The sequence below is a fragment of the Phalacrocorax carbo genome, chromosome 6 (genome assembly GCF_963921805.1).
Source record: "Phalacrocorax carbo chromosome 6, bPhaCar2.1, whole genome shotgun sequence".
NCBI classification, from domain to species: Eukaryota; Metazoa; Chordata; class Aves; order Suliformes; family Phalacrocoracidae; genus Phalacrocorax; species Phalacrocorax carbo.
In genome coordinates this window covers 46363705-46379530 of record NC_087518.1, presented here as the reverse complement: position 1 = coordinate 46379530, position 15826 = coordinate 46363705, and the positions used below count along the sequence as shown (strand labels likewise).

The 15826-nt window shown below is 41.4% G+C and overlaps 2 protein-coding genes across 4 annotated transcripts in view; one reads left to right on the top strand and one right to left on the bottom strand.

Annotated features, from left to right (window-relative positions):
• The window catches only part of TUT4 (terminal uridylyl transferase 4), a 50657-nt gene extending 48599 nt beyond the window's left edge, over window positions 1-2058 (bottom strand). Inside the window, exon 1 of one of the 3 annotated variants that reach the window (XM_064455084.1) lies at window positions 1880-2058. The gene's annotated coding sequence lies outside the window, so the exon portion shown is untranslated. The remainder of the gene's footprint in view (window positions 1-1879) is intronic. The other 2 variants (XM_064455083.1, XM_064455082.1) reach the window with 2 other exon arrangements.
• Window positions 2059-5455: 3397 nt separating this feature from the next.
• GPX7 (glutathione peroxidase 7) lies at window positions 5456-15460 on the top strand. Its single transcript, XM_009504612.2, has 3 exons — window positions 5456-5704; window positions 12733-12994; window positions 14887-15460. Exons 1-3 carry the CDS (start codon window positions 5498-5500, stop codon window positions 15048-15050), a joined length of 633 nt encoding a protein of 210 aa, XP_009502907.1. The 5' UTR covers window positions 5456-5497; the 3' UTR covers window positions 15051-15460.
• The last annotated feature ends 366 nt before the right edge of the window (window positions 15461-15826 follow it).

The window sequence follows — 15826 nt, the reverse complement described above, 5'->3', positions numbered from 1 at the left end:
TATAGTCTTAATGTGCCAAAAGCATTGGAAATGTTGACTTCCCTTGGATTGCTTCCATTCCGCAAATTAATCCACTAAGCAAATTGCAGGATCCTCTTTCTATGAGTTCTCAGTACAAGTCAGTGCCAATATTACATTATTTCATTAAGATAGGGACAAAAATAAAGTTAATTTAGTAGAAACACTTTGTAAAATTTCAAAAGCAAGCATTACAACGAGAAAACAGGATATACTCAGAGCTAGGCAAAATCGCTACCAATACACAATCCAAAACCATTACTCTGGCAAGCAGATCCAACAAGACATTTAGGAGGTGCTCCCCAGGGATCTCTTGCTTTCAAGTAGGACACAGGGAACTCCTGCTCCTCTTTGTCCCTGTAGCAGCAATTCCCTTCAGAGGAAGAGCCAGGTAATTCCTCCGCACCGTGCAGGTGCACCGTGGTGTCTGGCAGTTTCTTCCCTTCTGCTAGTTGAGTCAGGAGAGAAAAGTCCCAGCTGTCTTCTGTGCAAGAACAGAAGACAGAAGGAACTTTCTGATCCCTCTGTATATATCTTCTGGGAACATATCCCAATACATATGTTCTGGAAAACGGTAATTTCATCCCGAAATTAGTTTTATGAAGGTATTTTCACTTAAGTAGAAAAGTTATTTAAAAAGCTCACTGCAAAACTGATGTTTGTAAAGGAGACCTCTCACTCCTAATACAGTGTCTTCTGCCAGATATTGTAATTAAATCATACTTCCATGGCTGGCTCACTTTTCTTGTCACAGGAATAATTATAACTATCTGGGGTCAGACTATCCAAAAAGCACCTACTGAACCTGGGAGCACTGGTCAAACAAAACTAGAAACAACCATATCCTCTATTTTCAAGCAAATGCAATGACTCTTGGATCCAGGGCACAGTGCTCAGGAAGCCAAGTGACATGAAGGTGGTATGAATGCAAAAAAAAAAAAATATTAGATCCATACTTAAATACAACTACGTTTTTTAATGTACTAATCCCTACCTTAGCCTAAGCCTACCTAAACCTGATTATGTTGTTTCTCGGCATGTTACGAGCTCATCCTCCTTTGATATAACCAGAAACAACCGTGAAAGCAAGAAGGCCTCAGGTAATATGACACATCCAGCCAACTGGCAAATTGCAACATATTGCAAAAGCAGAAAAGTCGTTCCGCTGTATTTGTATACAAGATAAGCCAACAGAAGAGCACAAAGACACAGGCGGAGGGATGCCCGTGTGTCATTTCAGGCACATCGTAACCCACGGAAAGGAGAACCTCTCGCTTTGGCAAGAAACGGCGGGGGAGGGGGGTACAGCTCACGAGGACGGCCCGGGACGGGGGGGGGGGCATTTCCACGGGGGGCCTCACCAACTGCAATGGTCTCTCCCCCCACAACGTTTCACTCCACTGGGCGGGAGAACAAGCCGCACGCACCCCGCTCCAGCCCGGCGGGCGCGCAGCTGGGCACTGCCCTCGGCTCCCCCGCCCGCCCGGATGCGGCCGCGGGGCCGGCCCCACTTCCCCGCTGACCTTGGGGCCGCCCCACCACCCACCACCCACCACCACCCCCCGGGCCACCGCCGACGCCCCCGGCCGGGCGTGCGGGGCAGCCCCGGCGCGCCAGCCCGCGCGGGCGCGGGGTCGGGAGGCCGCACTGGGCCCGCCGAGGCGGGGCGCAGGCAGCGGGGTCGGGCGGGGCCGGGGCGCCGCGGGCTGAGGCGGGGGGCGCCGGCGCGGGCAGCGCCCCCTGCGCCCACCTGCCCCCGCCCCGCTCAGGGAGAGACAGCAGAGCGTGCCCGGCTACCCCCACCCCCGGGGGAGGCCCGCGGAGCGGGGCGGCGCCCCCCCTGGCCCCGAAGGCCCGGTACCTGGCTGCGGCGCTAGGGGTGCCGGGGCTGCGCCCCTGCCATGCCCGGCTCCAGCAGCTGGAGGCCCCGACGCCAGCGGCTTAATCCGGCCCGGCCGCCATGTCAGCCGCGCCGCGCGATGCATTGTGGGGCGAGGGCGGGAGGGAGAGCTTCGAGGGCGGGCGGCGCGGGGCAGTGGCGGCGGACGGACGGCTATGGCTGACCCGGCCCGGATCAGCCCCGGCCGCCGGGGAAGCTCCCCCTGCGCCTCAGAACTCCCCCTCCGCTGGGGGTCGCCCGCCTTCCCATCGTCCCCGGCGCTGAGGGCTTTCCTCCTTCAGCGCCGCAGCAGGAAACGGGGACGGGGGAAGAAGCGGCGCCGTTTTTTCCTTCTTCCCCCCACAGCCACCCCAGGTTTTTTCCCGTTTTCATTCCCGGCCGTTCCCCCCCCACACACACACACGCACGCGCGCACGCAAGCAAGGCCTCAGGCCCTGCGGAGCAGGGTGAGGCCCGCCGGGAGGATCTGCCCCACGCGTAGCCTGGGCCTTGTTGCCCCCTTCCTCAGGGCTTTCCCCCCCTTTCCCTGCTCCCAACGCTGCCGTTTGGTGGAGAAGGGCGCGTGTGCTCCACACAAAGCAGCCTGTGGTGAACAGGGACGGTGGGGGCAGATGGCTCCTGGCTCCCTGACCTTGGCTATGGAGCCGGCCCGCGCTGCAGCTAGGGACAGCACCTTGGCCAGCGAGTCTGCTGGCAGTTCTGCAGGTCTCGGGGGAGAAGAGCCAGCCCGGCTGACTCTTGGCAGTGCTGGAGAGTGACCTAAGGAAATTGGCAAGTGCCTGTATAAGGCAAATCTCTCAGTGATCCAGTACAATACTACCCCGTCTTGGCAGTGAAATGCCATGTTGGCATTTCCGAGCCCAGGCTAAGGAGGCCCTTCCAGAAAAACAAGGAGCATAAAAGATTAATGTCGAGCCACTAAAGGGGTTCAAGGCAAAGTATTAATGTAAATAGCAGTGCTGGAAACACCACCTCAGAGAGTCTACATAGGTAAACAAAAGTTGCAAAGTCTGTAATACGGGATTCTAAATACTGGCAAGGCATACTTCTGAATGTATTAGGAAGTCAGTGCAACCTTTAGAGCTAATCTGGCTTTTTGTGGTTCACCTGAAGTTCACATTTCACGAAATGAGGATTGGGTGGCTCAGGGTATTGCTAATGGGATGTAGTGCAGGGCTTTCACCTTTAGGGACATGGGCCAATCCAGTCCAGGTCAGCATGACAAGAATTGCAGCGCTGCAATGCTGTTTGGGGGACAGCTGAGGTTAGCTAGGTGGTGGTTTCAGTCTAGTCCTGTTTGACAAAGGTTTTTATTAGGTGTAGTAGACCAAAGAGTAAATTGCAAAACTAACTAAATTACACTTGCTACCAGACACAGTCCTCCTAGATCAACATTTAGACATGCTAGTACGCCAACACACACCAGTTTGCAAACCTGACTGGCATTTTTCCTGCAAGCTGCAGTTTATTAGAATATATCAGATTTAGTTCAAATAGTTGGATAGACTTTAATATGATACGTTAGTGCAGCTTGGCTCTGAAAACTTGAATCATAAAGCCAACAGTCTTTGACATAGTCTCTGTGTGTATTTAGAAACAATAATTCCTTCTTTGCCAATGTTAAAGAATGTTTTATTGCAGGGAGCAATACACAAACATGGCAGTAAAAGAGGAAGCTGAATTGTACTGCCAGCTGGCCATTATTTAAAGAGTTCCCAATTCAGTGCCAGTGATCAAAAAACTTTCAGATTCTGGGATCTATTTGTAGGAGAAAATATAATTCAGAAAGCCACTAAATTTTATCTAGAAATCGGGGACAATAATGACACAGCTGTAGGAAGCAGATTTTATAAAGTCCCTTTCCAGAGCAAAACCTTTTCTCATGTTGCAGTATGAGGCCCCATTTTCAGTCCCATACCCAAAACATTATACTTCAAGAAATGTAAAAGTGTATTGTAGATTAATTTTTAATTTTCTGGCAAAAAAAATGCTGATGCTGAATTATTTTCATAGTTTGAATTATTTCTTTAAATTATTTTTAGGATTTACTAGGTTTTCAAAAGTTATTTAAATGTATATACTATATTAAAGCCCTATTCTCTGTCTCCATCTGTGTCTGAAGAAACTGTAAAGCTTCTTAGATTATTTCTAAAATGAGGCAATCATACTTGACTGTAATCTAAAAGAAAGGTTCTTAGTTGATACTACAGCCAGGAAAGTATACAGAAAGATAGCGCTTATCTGTGAAGATGAGAACTTCAGATCCTTAGCACGATGTATCACCTTCCCCATAGACAACATGGTAGAAGATTTTCCATCTATATATTTTTGTAGTATATTGTGTTATTTCCTGATGCTGGATGTCTACTTCAGCTGAAATACATAAAAACATTTAAAAACTGAAATGTTTAAAGACTTAATTAATTTTTTCAACTAGTTATACATGGCCTTTTCACTTATAGTAATGCCACTTATGCTTGAATTACCTGTCCAAATTTGATCAAGATGTCAAAAATCTACCAAAACTCAGTAAAAAAAACCCAAAAAACCCCACGAAGTGAGATTACAAAATGTAATTTGCTCTTCAAAAGATAGATTTCCAATATGCCTTGGATGTGCTACTTGTTTTCTATAAATCACTACATTTTGCTTTTCTTTGCCAAGAATTATCAGAATCATAGGCATGGAGGACCAGTTTCTCGGTCCAAGAAGAAATCAATGACCATCAAATGCTTTGTATTGTTACTTTATATATACAAATCCTTTTCTTCCAGCAGGCTTTGTAGTAAATTGTACAAATGGCTATTTTTTCTTGCAGACCCAAGAAGGGCATCAGTGCACTGAAGCAGTTGTTTGTCTCTGTATATCTGAAAGCTTTGGTACCAAATTCCGTTCCTGGTGCTTAATGCCTCTGTGGTAAAACCATATTATCCTTTGGTAATGTGGTTTCTCCCAGATCACACTGGTGAGACCAGCAGTCTGGCCGCTTGCTTCTCACCAACCAGGTGCATGCTGAGATGAATTTCCCGAAGGCCTGGCTAATGGTGCCCCATTTCACAAGCATGGCACGTTTGTAATTCTGTTGTTGCTGACTGTACAGGTGACTCTTGTTCAGAGCACTTGCATCGGTAACAACCAGCAACCAAGCCGCTGCTATCCTTTGACATTACACCATAGTTACTAGATGCTATAGTTAGTATACTTTAAAAAGGCACCTGCAAAACTATTAGAAATCACAATAACTCTACCCCCGATTTTCCTAGGACATAGTAAAAGCAGATCTCTAAATCTGACTGGTATCCCACAGACACATACAGCATTAGTATTCTCGAGCCAACTTGCACTTTCATTTGTCTGGTACCTATAAACGGCCTGACTTAATACGCCACTGCCACCACGAAACACTCCATTTTAGAGTGTCTGAACCCTCCATAAATACCCTCCCTGAGGTCGGTACGGACACAGCTCCTAACCCTTTGCAGATGCCGGACTGTTGCAAAAGGTCCGTTTGCAGCAGTCCTTTCTTTGCGGCAGCGCTTTCCTAGCGTGGCAAGGGTCTGTGCAGCGCGGCCGTGCAGCATGCTAGATCCTGAGGGCAGTGTGGAGCACAAGCCTTCCTCTTCCTTCCCCAAAGTTTTTCTCATCCCTCTAGCCATGCTCCTTGCAATTGCAGCACTCCTGCTCTTAGCATTTTCCGCTACGCAGCAGAAAGAGCCTGATTTTTACACTTTCAAAGTCGTAAACATCAGGGGCAAACTAGTCTCTCTGGAGAAATACAGGGGCTCGGTAAGTCTGCGCGGAGATGGGCAGCTCCCGCCCTGACTCACTAACCAGCCAGTCCTCGCATGTCTGCGAAAAGCAAGTGGGGGTGGAGAGGTTGTACATTAACTCGGTGCACGCATGCAAGATTCGGGTTTACGACTTTTCTTTAACTGATTTGGAGTGTTGCCTGCATGCTTCCTTTGATACCCCTCCATAGGTCTTTGCACTCTTTAAATAAAACGCTTGCAGCCTAACCTCTGTGTGTGTCCGCGTCTTCTCGTGCAGCTGCAGCTGCTGCCTGTAGACGTGGCAGGCAGGGAATGCCTCCTGCCCGCCTGCCTTCCAGTCAGCAGGATGAATTGCACCGGTGGCTGTTAAATTCGAAGAAGCTCATGAAGTTTGTACCTTTGTATAACTTACTTTTGGAGATTTTTTCTGCTTTTTAACTGCATGACTTTTATTAAATTATTTTTACTTGAGTCCCATCCCTTTTTAATGTTCTGCATAAACAAAACAAAAAAAAAAGATGGGATTTAATCAGTGGCTAATGGAGTTAACAGATTTCATCATAATTAGTAAAAAAGCAAGAGACATGATAAAGTAGCTATTTTAACATCAATGTATAGTGAAATTGCGGCAACACCATGCGATTCCAGTTGTTGCTTTTTAGTGTGACAGAGCAACATGAAGTGCATTAGACATACATATACTTTTATGATGTCTTTTAAATTTCATTTACATATTACATTCAGGAGTTCTAAGCAGAGCTTCCCTTTCCATTTTAAGAACAATGTCCTGAGGTGTAACCTGATATTTTTTTAATGGTTTGACCATCTAGGAAGGATGGTCAGTAACTGTGGAAGAGTGAAAAAAGGAAGTTAGCACACTGGGTGCATACTATAAGCTCTCATAGCCACATTCACAAATCACAGAAGCTAAAATCAACATGAAACCCACAACTGCCACCCTTAGCACTCTAGCACTCCGGTGACACATCATCTGTGATACAGCCAGGCAGTCCAACAGCTTAGCTGCTGCACAGAAAGGCAGGCCCCACTTCTCACTTTCACCCTTATTCTCCAGCTTTGTGTTTCCACTTTTCCCCCTCCTCAGGTACTTCATTGAGGTGTCTGAGCTCACCAGTCCACAGCAGCAGGTCACTAAAACATTGGCAGGAAGGCGGAGAAGGCCCATGGAAGCAGGTGTACACTTTTGTGAGCTCAGTAGAACGAGATACCTGTAAGTTTGTACCAAATGAGAGGTCTGAATCTTATCTGGCTAAAGTCCTCCTCCCCCTCCGTTCACAATTCAGGTAGAGCAGAACTGGTCCAATGCACACTCAAATATCTATACTGGAAAAACCATGGAACCTATTTAATATTAAGCAATATTTACTTTTTTTTCAGGAGTTCCTTCCAAAGGCTCTGTCAATAAATCTTGTTACTGGGGCATGTTTTGTTTGCAGGTCACCTGCAAATCTGTCTAAATAAGCAAATACCACCTGTAGCTTCTCTACCTCAGGGCCAGAATCCACATGGAAAGGAGTAAAGGGGGAACTCAGAGGAATTCCTTGCAGCCACCCTGCAGAGAGCTGAGGGTGTTCATCCCCTCTGGAACAAGCTGCAGAGCCTGCCCTGGTACCTCATGAACGTGCCAGGTTAGGGATGTGTGTCTGTATCTCCAATGGTGCTATGATACCAGCCCATTCTCGAGGCATGGCTGGTTTCGTAAGGGAGAGCTCTAGAGCCATACCTGGGAAAAGGTAATGCCATCGGTGAATGGGACTCCTGGATCTCTGCGAGGCCATACAGAATAGTTTATTCCAAAAAAACTGATGACCAGCTTCTGTAAAGAACAAAAAGATTTGCATTCAGAGAGTCTGTTAATGTTCAGGCTAGCTCCTGTTTGAGAATGCATGTGCACAATTTTAAAGAAAATTATAGCAATAAAACACATCCTTTCTGTCATTACATTGTCAGAGCTCAATATCAAGGTAGACAAAGGTTAATTAAAACTTCCATTTATTTCTTAAAATAAACCCACTTAAATCTGCAGTTAGATAAGTAATGTTAAGATGTAGGCTTATCATAATATTTTAAAGCTATTAAAAGAAAGCAAACAATATCTAAGTACTATGTATGTGCTGCTGATGTTTCAAAGAAAGTGAGTCACTAGTTAGCCCCTGGAACAATAATCTGCTAATTGCTAAACCTGCTTTTAACAGCCTTAAGCTTTCTGGCAGATATAAGGAAAACATTTTCTTCAATTCAGTTGCTCAACTGATTTAGTTAAATAAGTACTTAATTTGTAGTCAAGAAACTAACTGGGAACTGAAAGAATCCAAAAGCTTTCAGAGTATTACAAAAAAAAGCCTGCTAATTCTAAAAACACAAGAGCCATGCTAAGTAGAAACAATCAGTGCAACTCATGACTTGCAGAATCTTTCTTCAATAACTATTATTAATATAAAGTATTGTGTATTCAAATCCTTGAGACAGTTTTTCGTAGTAAAAAAAAGTAAGACTGATATTATTTCATTTTCCATTCAAGTGCGTCTTGATACAAATCACAAGTACCCCCTGTTACATAATAAATAAGAAATGTACTAACAATTCTGAAATAACAAAAATTTAAAAAAATAAGGAACATTTTTTTTTCTGAAATAAATGTGCACAGACATAACCTATCCTCCACTTTAATAAAAATATCAAAAACATGTGAGGTAGTTCTCCCTTTCTATGTGGGTGTAAAAAATTATATTGCCAGAATGCAAAAAATTTGGCATACATGCTACAAAATCAAGTGTGATATTACATCTACCTGAAAGCAGAGAAAGGGGGGGCTATTACAGCTGGAAAAAAAAAAAAGAGTACCAGAAGTGAAATAGGTCAAAATGCTTCCTGTTCTACTGTTTTGTGCAAGGCAGCCATCTTCCTATGCTTTTTCCAGGCTACCATACTGATGTTGACCCATCTACATTAAAAATGAAGGGCAGTGATGTGTGGTTGGAAAAGAATCAACAGGATCCAAATAAGATTAGTTTTCTATCATCTAATCCACCTACCTGTCTAATTAAATAAAAATTATATTTTATGATCTCTATCAGATACGCTGTAAGAGGCAGTATTCTTACCAAAAATAGTAGCTGTTTGGGAGTCAGAACTCCCAAGCATCAACTGTTCCCTGCTGTGTTTATACCTACCTAGGTATAATTGTACATACGTACCTGCCTGCCTACCTACCACACAGCTAAGTATGGTGTGCTGTGGTGTAATTAAGGAGTATCAGCACAGTGCTTTGGAAATCTTGAACCAAAGGTACTACAATAATGTAAAAGCATTAGGCATTATAACAATGCAAAGTGTTATTTTACTGTTGAAAGTAATGCTAGGGACTTTGCATCACAGCTCTCTACCATCCAAGAATGTAATATTACTGAATGTGCACAAATACAGAGTAAAGCTACTTAATTACTGTGTAAAGTATCACTGTTTTTTTTTTTCTTGAGGGTAACAACTCTGTGAGTTGGTGTAATCTGACACTTGTGATTAGTTCTTCCATCAGTCAGATGGAGCCAGTTAAGAATCTCCAGGTCTAAAAACCTAAGTATCTACTGTCTCTGCTAACTGATCCACAAAGGATAGCTGATAGCAGATTCATAAATCTCTAGGGATCTTTTCCTCAAGGAGGTACACTGGTGTAAACAGTAGGTAAACCAAGAAATACTTTTGCAGTGTTAAATAAATGAGTTCACTACTAGAATGCATGGGGTTTTTAAGCAAAGGGAAGGAAAGGATAGTATTAAGAGGTCAGAGAACAGCTAACAGAGAATTCAGCTTAAATGAAATAATTTTTGTAAGGTCCAGAATGAATTGTTTGCACTGCACACTAGGTGGTGTACTTTACTTGCACTCTCAGAGCCTAAAGTCAGTGAAGAGGCATAATGAACTTAAATTATTAAGTTCAATTAAGTTCAAATTAAGTTCAAAAGAGGTCAAAGTACAGTCTCTTCATGAGAACAGGAGTGCCTGTTATTTATTAAAAATAAAATATAGACCAAGAAAAATAAACTCATTTAATCACTTCTGGTACCAGACACTTGAAAAATAACTTGGTAAAGACTTTTAAACAATCATTTTAAACATTCCTTATGAAATACTAATAAATCCTGAAAGTTTTTTATTATATATGCTAATTATACTTTTAGGAGGCTTGCACTATTAAGGTATAAAGTTCAGTGATAGAATGCATTTTTGTAAGGAAAAAGAGAAGCAGAATGTGCCTGCCATTCTAAGAAATGCTGTGTGTGCTTCCTCCTATTTTGTGGGAGAATGTTTGGAAGTTTGCGCAATTTGCAGTGCGAGCTCTCATGCCTTTCACCACCGTGCTGAGTAATCACTAGTTTTAAACAGCTGTAAATTAAAATTTTTATTTTTGAGTTAATTCTTTCAAGCCCTACTAATTTCAAAATCAAGTAAAAGTTATAAAAGCTTGATTGTTTTCATTGGCAAGTCACCTTTCATATCTGTTACAATACGAACATGATACCTACACAACCTTATTTCTCCCAAACCTCCAGTGGTAAATTCTTACATTACCATTGTATTTGACATGAAGTACCAATAGATATGAACACAGTAAGGTATATGAATACTTCTGCATTATGAGAATGCTCAGTCTTAAACTATATGTAAAAAACCCTCTAGAATTTTATACGAAAGAACTACATGTGACTTCGACTCTTAGTGTTACAATTTATATTTGCTTCAATCATACTAAACTACAGTTGTCACTATGCAAGACTGAATTTAAAATTTCAGGTAGAGCTTGTAAATATAGTCTGAATGAATGTGATGCTTTGGAAGTTAGCTAGATGGCTCCAGATCATATTTCATATGCAAGTGTACTGGGATTGCTTAGATTGTATTCTGTTGCCACACTACACCACAAAGAAGATTACATCAACTTCTGCTTTGTAAGATTACCTGTATTCTGGGGAAAACATTGCCACTCTGAAATGACTTTAAATATAGCCATATACCTATAGAAGGTACAAAATACACAAAGTATGTGCTTAATATGAACACCAACATATCCCCTTAGCTTTTTCTTTACTCATTTCTACCCCTTCTAGGGATTTAATCTTATTATCCCATACCTTACCCAGACTGTGGGCTTTTATGTGCCAGTGTTTTTTTCTGATTTAAAAACTCAAACATGTGTAGTAATTTATTTTCCATATAATTTCTTGGGTGCACTGACTTCATATTTCCTATTTAGTTTTATATTTTGTATAAAAACAGACACATAGGAATACGGAACATTAGAATCCAAAGTTTAAATTGAGTAAAGCCAGTGGTCACAAAAACAAAAGTGTGAGACCTGGAGTCAAAGTTTTTTACTTCCTTTTCCTCCCCTGCAGCTACTTGCTGTGTAACTTGGTCAGGTCAGTTAATGTGTCCGAGCTTCAGGCTTTCCTCTTGCAGCATTGCCTCCTTCAGCACTGCTGTCTCACATGACAAGAATGAAACCAACATGCTATTTTCTATTAAGCTTCCAAACTCATGTAGAAAGATCCAATGTGAATAGCTACTGTTGTACTAGCACTGGGGAATATGTTGGCTACTTTGATTGAATTCAAACTTCTTTTGCAATTTGGGAATGAAGGACCAGCTTCTGGGCTGATGTATAATCTGTAGAAACCCACTGGATTCAGAGTAACTCAGGCAGAATTTCAGTTCCCAAATCATATTGCTTTTTCTGCACTATGCCTGACTTTAATCTAGGTGGGTAGAAACATTTTTAGTATTATAATATTTATATTGCCTTATGACTCTTACCAATTGGTCTGAAAAAAAGGAATAGGATGTAGCTGTATGTAAAAGAAACATCACTATAAAGTGCATAATGCTATTTTTATTAATAAAATCATGTTGTATCTAACATCTATGACATTCAGCTTTAATCCACTCAATAATTAAATAAATAATAATTTAATAATAATTAAATAATTAAATCACTTCAATTTATGTAGAACAAGTGGCAACTCACACAAAATTTGCAAGAATAATAAAATCTATATGTCAAAAAATAAATTCTAGAAGTTATTTAAGGATACAATATCTCAAAAAACAATGGAAAGATCTTCAAGACCTTGAGAAACTGTGTAATATGTATCAGCTTAGGGTTAAGACACTTAATTTCCCCAAGAAATTCTTGGCAGAATCTGTTCCACCATGTATTGTCCTTACATATGCCTCTATTTTCCTGTAGTGCTCATCTGTGTTTGGCATCTTTCTCTCTGCTGAATCTGCGCAGGCAGATCCATGCCTGGTGGTAGTGTCTGAATGACACGATGTGCACGATGTCAAAGATGATCAGCTACAGGAATGACTTAAAAGGATATTGGGCACAGTCTTCACTTATTGGAATCTCTGATTGAGGCAGTAAAGCTTTATGCAAAAACTGTTGTCATTTTGTTACAACCGAGTAGATTTACTCTAGAAATCATGAGAAATGTTACAGTCCATACTGCATAGACCAATCCAAAATCCTGTAGTTGCCGCTATTAACTTCCAGACTAAGACATGTACACTAGCAGTGATAAATGGATCATCCAGTTCTGTATGAGTATTAAATTCTGTACACAGAAATACGCTGCAGAACAGATGCTTCACGACAGATAAATAAACTACCAAAAATACATTAATTTGCAAGTTTCCTTCATGCAACTTGATGTATCTTAGCTGGGTATTCTTTTTTAAAATATGCTTAGAAACTATCCAAAGGCAGAACATAGAAAATAGATTCTCGGTAAACTGAGAATTAAGATTGCTTAGCAGTTTATTGGTTATCTTCATGGTTGCCAAATGGGAAAACATAAAAGAAATATTAAATTTCCTGTTGTGAACAGAACTTGATGTAGTTTCCAGTGTAAGCGTTCAGTCACAGTTCTCTAGACATTCTCCTCTTTTGAAAATAATCTGCATCCCAGCCTACCTGTTGGAAAACTGACATGTGCAGCACATTTTTTATTCTTTCTTGTTCTTCAGGTGTCACTAGTTGTCAACGTTGCAAGTGAGTGTGGGTATACAGATAGCCACTACAAGGCCTTACAACAGTTACAGCGAGACCTCGGCCCATATCATTTCAATGTGCTGGCATTCCCATGCAATCAGTTTGGGCAGCAAGAACCAGACACTAACAAAGAAATTGAGAGTTTTGCACGAAAGACTTACGGTGCCTCCTTTCCTATGTTCAGCAAAATAGCAGTCAGCGGAGCTGGTGCAATTCCTGCCTTCAAGTACTTAATTGGTGAGTAACCTGGAACATTGGAGGGTTGCTTCCCCAGTGTAGAATTCCTCTGACACAAAATACCATCCAACAGAAAAAAGATATCTATGACCACGTTCACAGAATCCTAGCACAGATTTGTCAGGCTCAAAGAGGTCAGAAGTCATGTAGTCCATCCTCCTGCACAAGGCAGAATTTCTCTCTGTGTCACCCTTGATAGCTTTGTCTAACCTTCTAAAAAGATCTCCAGGGATGAAGACACTATGATAACAGATGCCCTGTAAAAGCTAGTCTAATAAATCTCTACATGGAATACATATTCTTCTGTATGTATACAACACCTGATCTTCCTTTTTCCACTTTTCAGTCTCCTAAGTGCTTCTCCTGTGACACGACTGCTGCAGGTTGGGTTTATAAGGTTCATCTCAAGAGCTGTAGGATAAGTGGAAGCAAAGCACCTACACAATTTACTTCAACAATCAAAAAGTGAAACCAGGCACTAAGAGATGTCCTTGAATACTCCCTTCCTCATTCCTTGCCAAGCATTGGAATAGCTGTACTGTACAGTTCCTCCATCTGCATTAAAGCTAGCATTGAGACCTGAAGAGGTTTTGCTGGTTCTTAGCAGACAGCTGACAAAATGCACTGTAGAGCAGGATATTTTCTGTGAAGGCACTACTTTCTGTATCAAGGCACTACTTTTCTTGCACTGAACGAATGCTCTAAATACCATTTAAATACTAAACTAAAATGTCAGTCTTCATCCAATGTGAAGGAAATGTCTTCCAGCCCAATATGACATGGTATCACCTGTACTGCATTCTGCAAGGACCAAATCGATGATGCTTCTCTCTAGCACCACAGTGTTCTCCCACATACCACTGAATTTAAAGGAGTCTTTGTAGTATTATTTTTGACTCCGCAAGCACAGCTCCTTCCAGGTGTCTGTAATGGATCTTTCTGCTAGCCAAACTTCCCTTTAATCCTCTTCACAACCTTTATTTCTGTTTTGCCTAGTGGGGTTGTTAGTGCAGACATGTCACATAGAACTTGCAAAACTTCTGTTTCCCTGTTGGTCCACACGCAAATGGAGGCTGCTGGAGCCAGCATATTTATGTAGCATAATGACAAGATAGTCAAGAGTGGAGGTCTGGCTGTGTCTTGATGATACTTTGAAATATCTTCTGATTCCTTATGAGATTTTGCCCAACATATAATCAATGGAAAAAGATGCTAATTTGTCTGTAGCGACTGTACTTGTGCTATTAGTGAGATGAGTCTCCTGGTCTGATTGAAAACCCTGAAAATTTTGTTAGTCGTGTAGCAGAATAGTAAAGAATAAGAATGTGACTCATGTAAAATGAATATGAGGTCATGGAGGGAAAAACTGTGGTAGCTGAGGATTAGGAGGAAACCTCCTGCAAATATTTAATTCATTATTTCTTCATGTAGCATTTCTTGAAACATTCTTCTGAAGCACATGATACTGGGTGCTTTTGGAGGAAAAATTCTGGATAAGCAAGCAAATAATCAGTCCTGGTACAGCTGTATTGTTATGCCAAATTCAATTTTCTTATCACTGTTCAACTGTTTCAGATTTATCTATATAGCATAGGCACACACACTCATGCACACATATACTTTAACACCGATTGTAGTGCTTTCTCCTGTCTGAATATCTGTCTCAAGCTTGACTGTTTCCAGCAGTCTCTAGGGGGCTACTGTCTAGTTAAAGCTCCCTGTCTGTTAGAAAATTAATCTTATTATGCAGACTGAACTCCTTAATTTTACATTCCTTCTTCATCTGAGAGGGTAATCATCAAATTGACATGAACAAATGTCAGAAATTGGCTAACGTGGTTTTCTTTTCTAAGTTTCTGCCTTTTTTTTCTTTTTTTTTTTTTTTCCTATAGATTCTACAGGAGAAGAACCAACCTGGAACTTCTGGAAATACCTGGTGGACCCCAATGGGAAAGTAGTAAAGGCCTGGGACTCTACTGTCTCTGTTGAAGAAATAAGACCTTATGTTACAGAACTTGTGAGGAAAATCATCCTGAAGAAGAAAGATGAATTATGACTTTAAAAAATCCCAGCATGACAATTACATCATTATTGAGAATTAGAGCTGGAGTTTGTCTTTTCACATTCCAAAAGAGAGTATATGGGGAAGGGAAATCATGACCAGTGGAATCTATATTCATTGTCCTAAGAATGCAGAAAACAGCAAGTTATGGTGGTCAAAGTAATTTAAATTTTTCTCCAACTGAATTCAGTTTGACCTTTCTGGGAAGGAAGAACTCATCAGCAATTGTTTCTTTCCCAATTCAAATTATTAATTGTTGGTAACACTATAGGAAGTCAGTTCATGTACCTGTGGAAGAAGGCTCAGAATAACAAGAATTTCTTGATTGGGATCTCACTGACACCTAAAATTCTGTTGTCATATTTTGATTGCAAACTGAATGAAAAAATAAAGAGTAAAAAGTGCATGATTGAATTAAGGCATGTGCTAGGAAGAGGGCCAAAACAGGTATCTTCAAAGTACGCAGACTTACATATGTATATGCGTTTCTAGTTACCAAGGCCAAATATATTTAATTTAATCTGCCTAGAAAGCCTGTTAAGAAGGGCATGAGGAAAAGACATCTATAAAACTTAAGTGAAAGAAATGTGAAGACAAAGGTTCTGTAAAAATTCTCCAAAAGCTATGAGAAGAATTTCTGCATTTTTTCACCCAGTGAAGATTACCAGATGACCTTTAAATAGCTATTTGAACATCTGTAGGACCAGTGGCTATATAAAATGGCTATTTCTTTCTTCTATTAGCATTTTGCCTTAGGTTTACTCTCACCC

Excerpts from the sequence above, each read along its gene's own strand:
- GPX7 (XM_009504612.2), top strand. The coding sequence starts at position 5,498 with ATGCTAGATCCTGAGGGCAGTGTGGAGCACAAGCCTTCCTCTTCCTTC. Across the intron at positions 5,705-12,732 it reads TGGAGAAATACAGGGGCTCG|GTGTCACTAGTTGTCAACGT; the intron begins GTAAGTCTGCGC and ends CTTGTTCTTCAG. Across the intron at positions 12,995-14,886 it reads TGCCTTCAAGTACTTAATTG|ATTCTACAGGAGAAGAACCA; the intron begins GTGAGTAACCTG and ends TTTTTCCTATAG.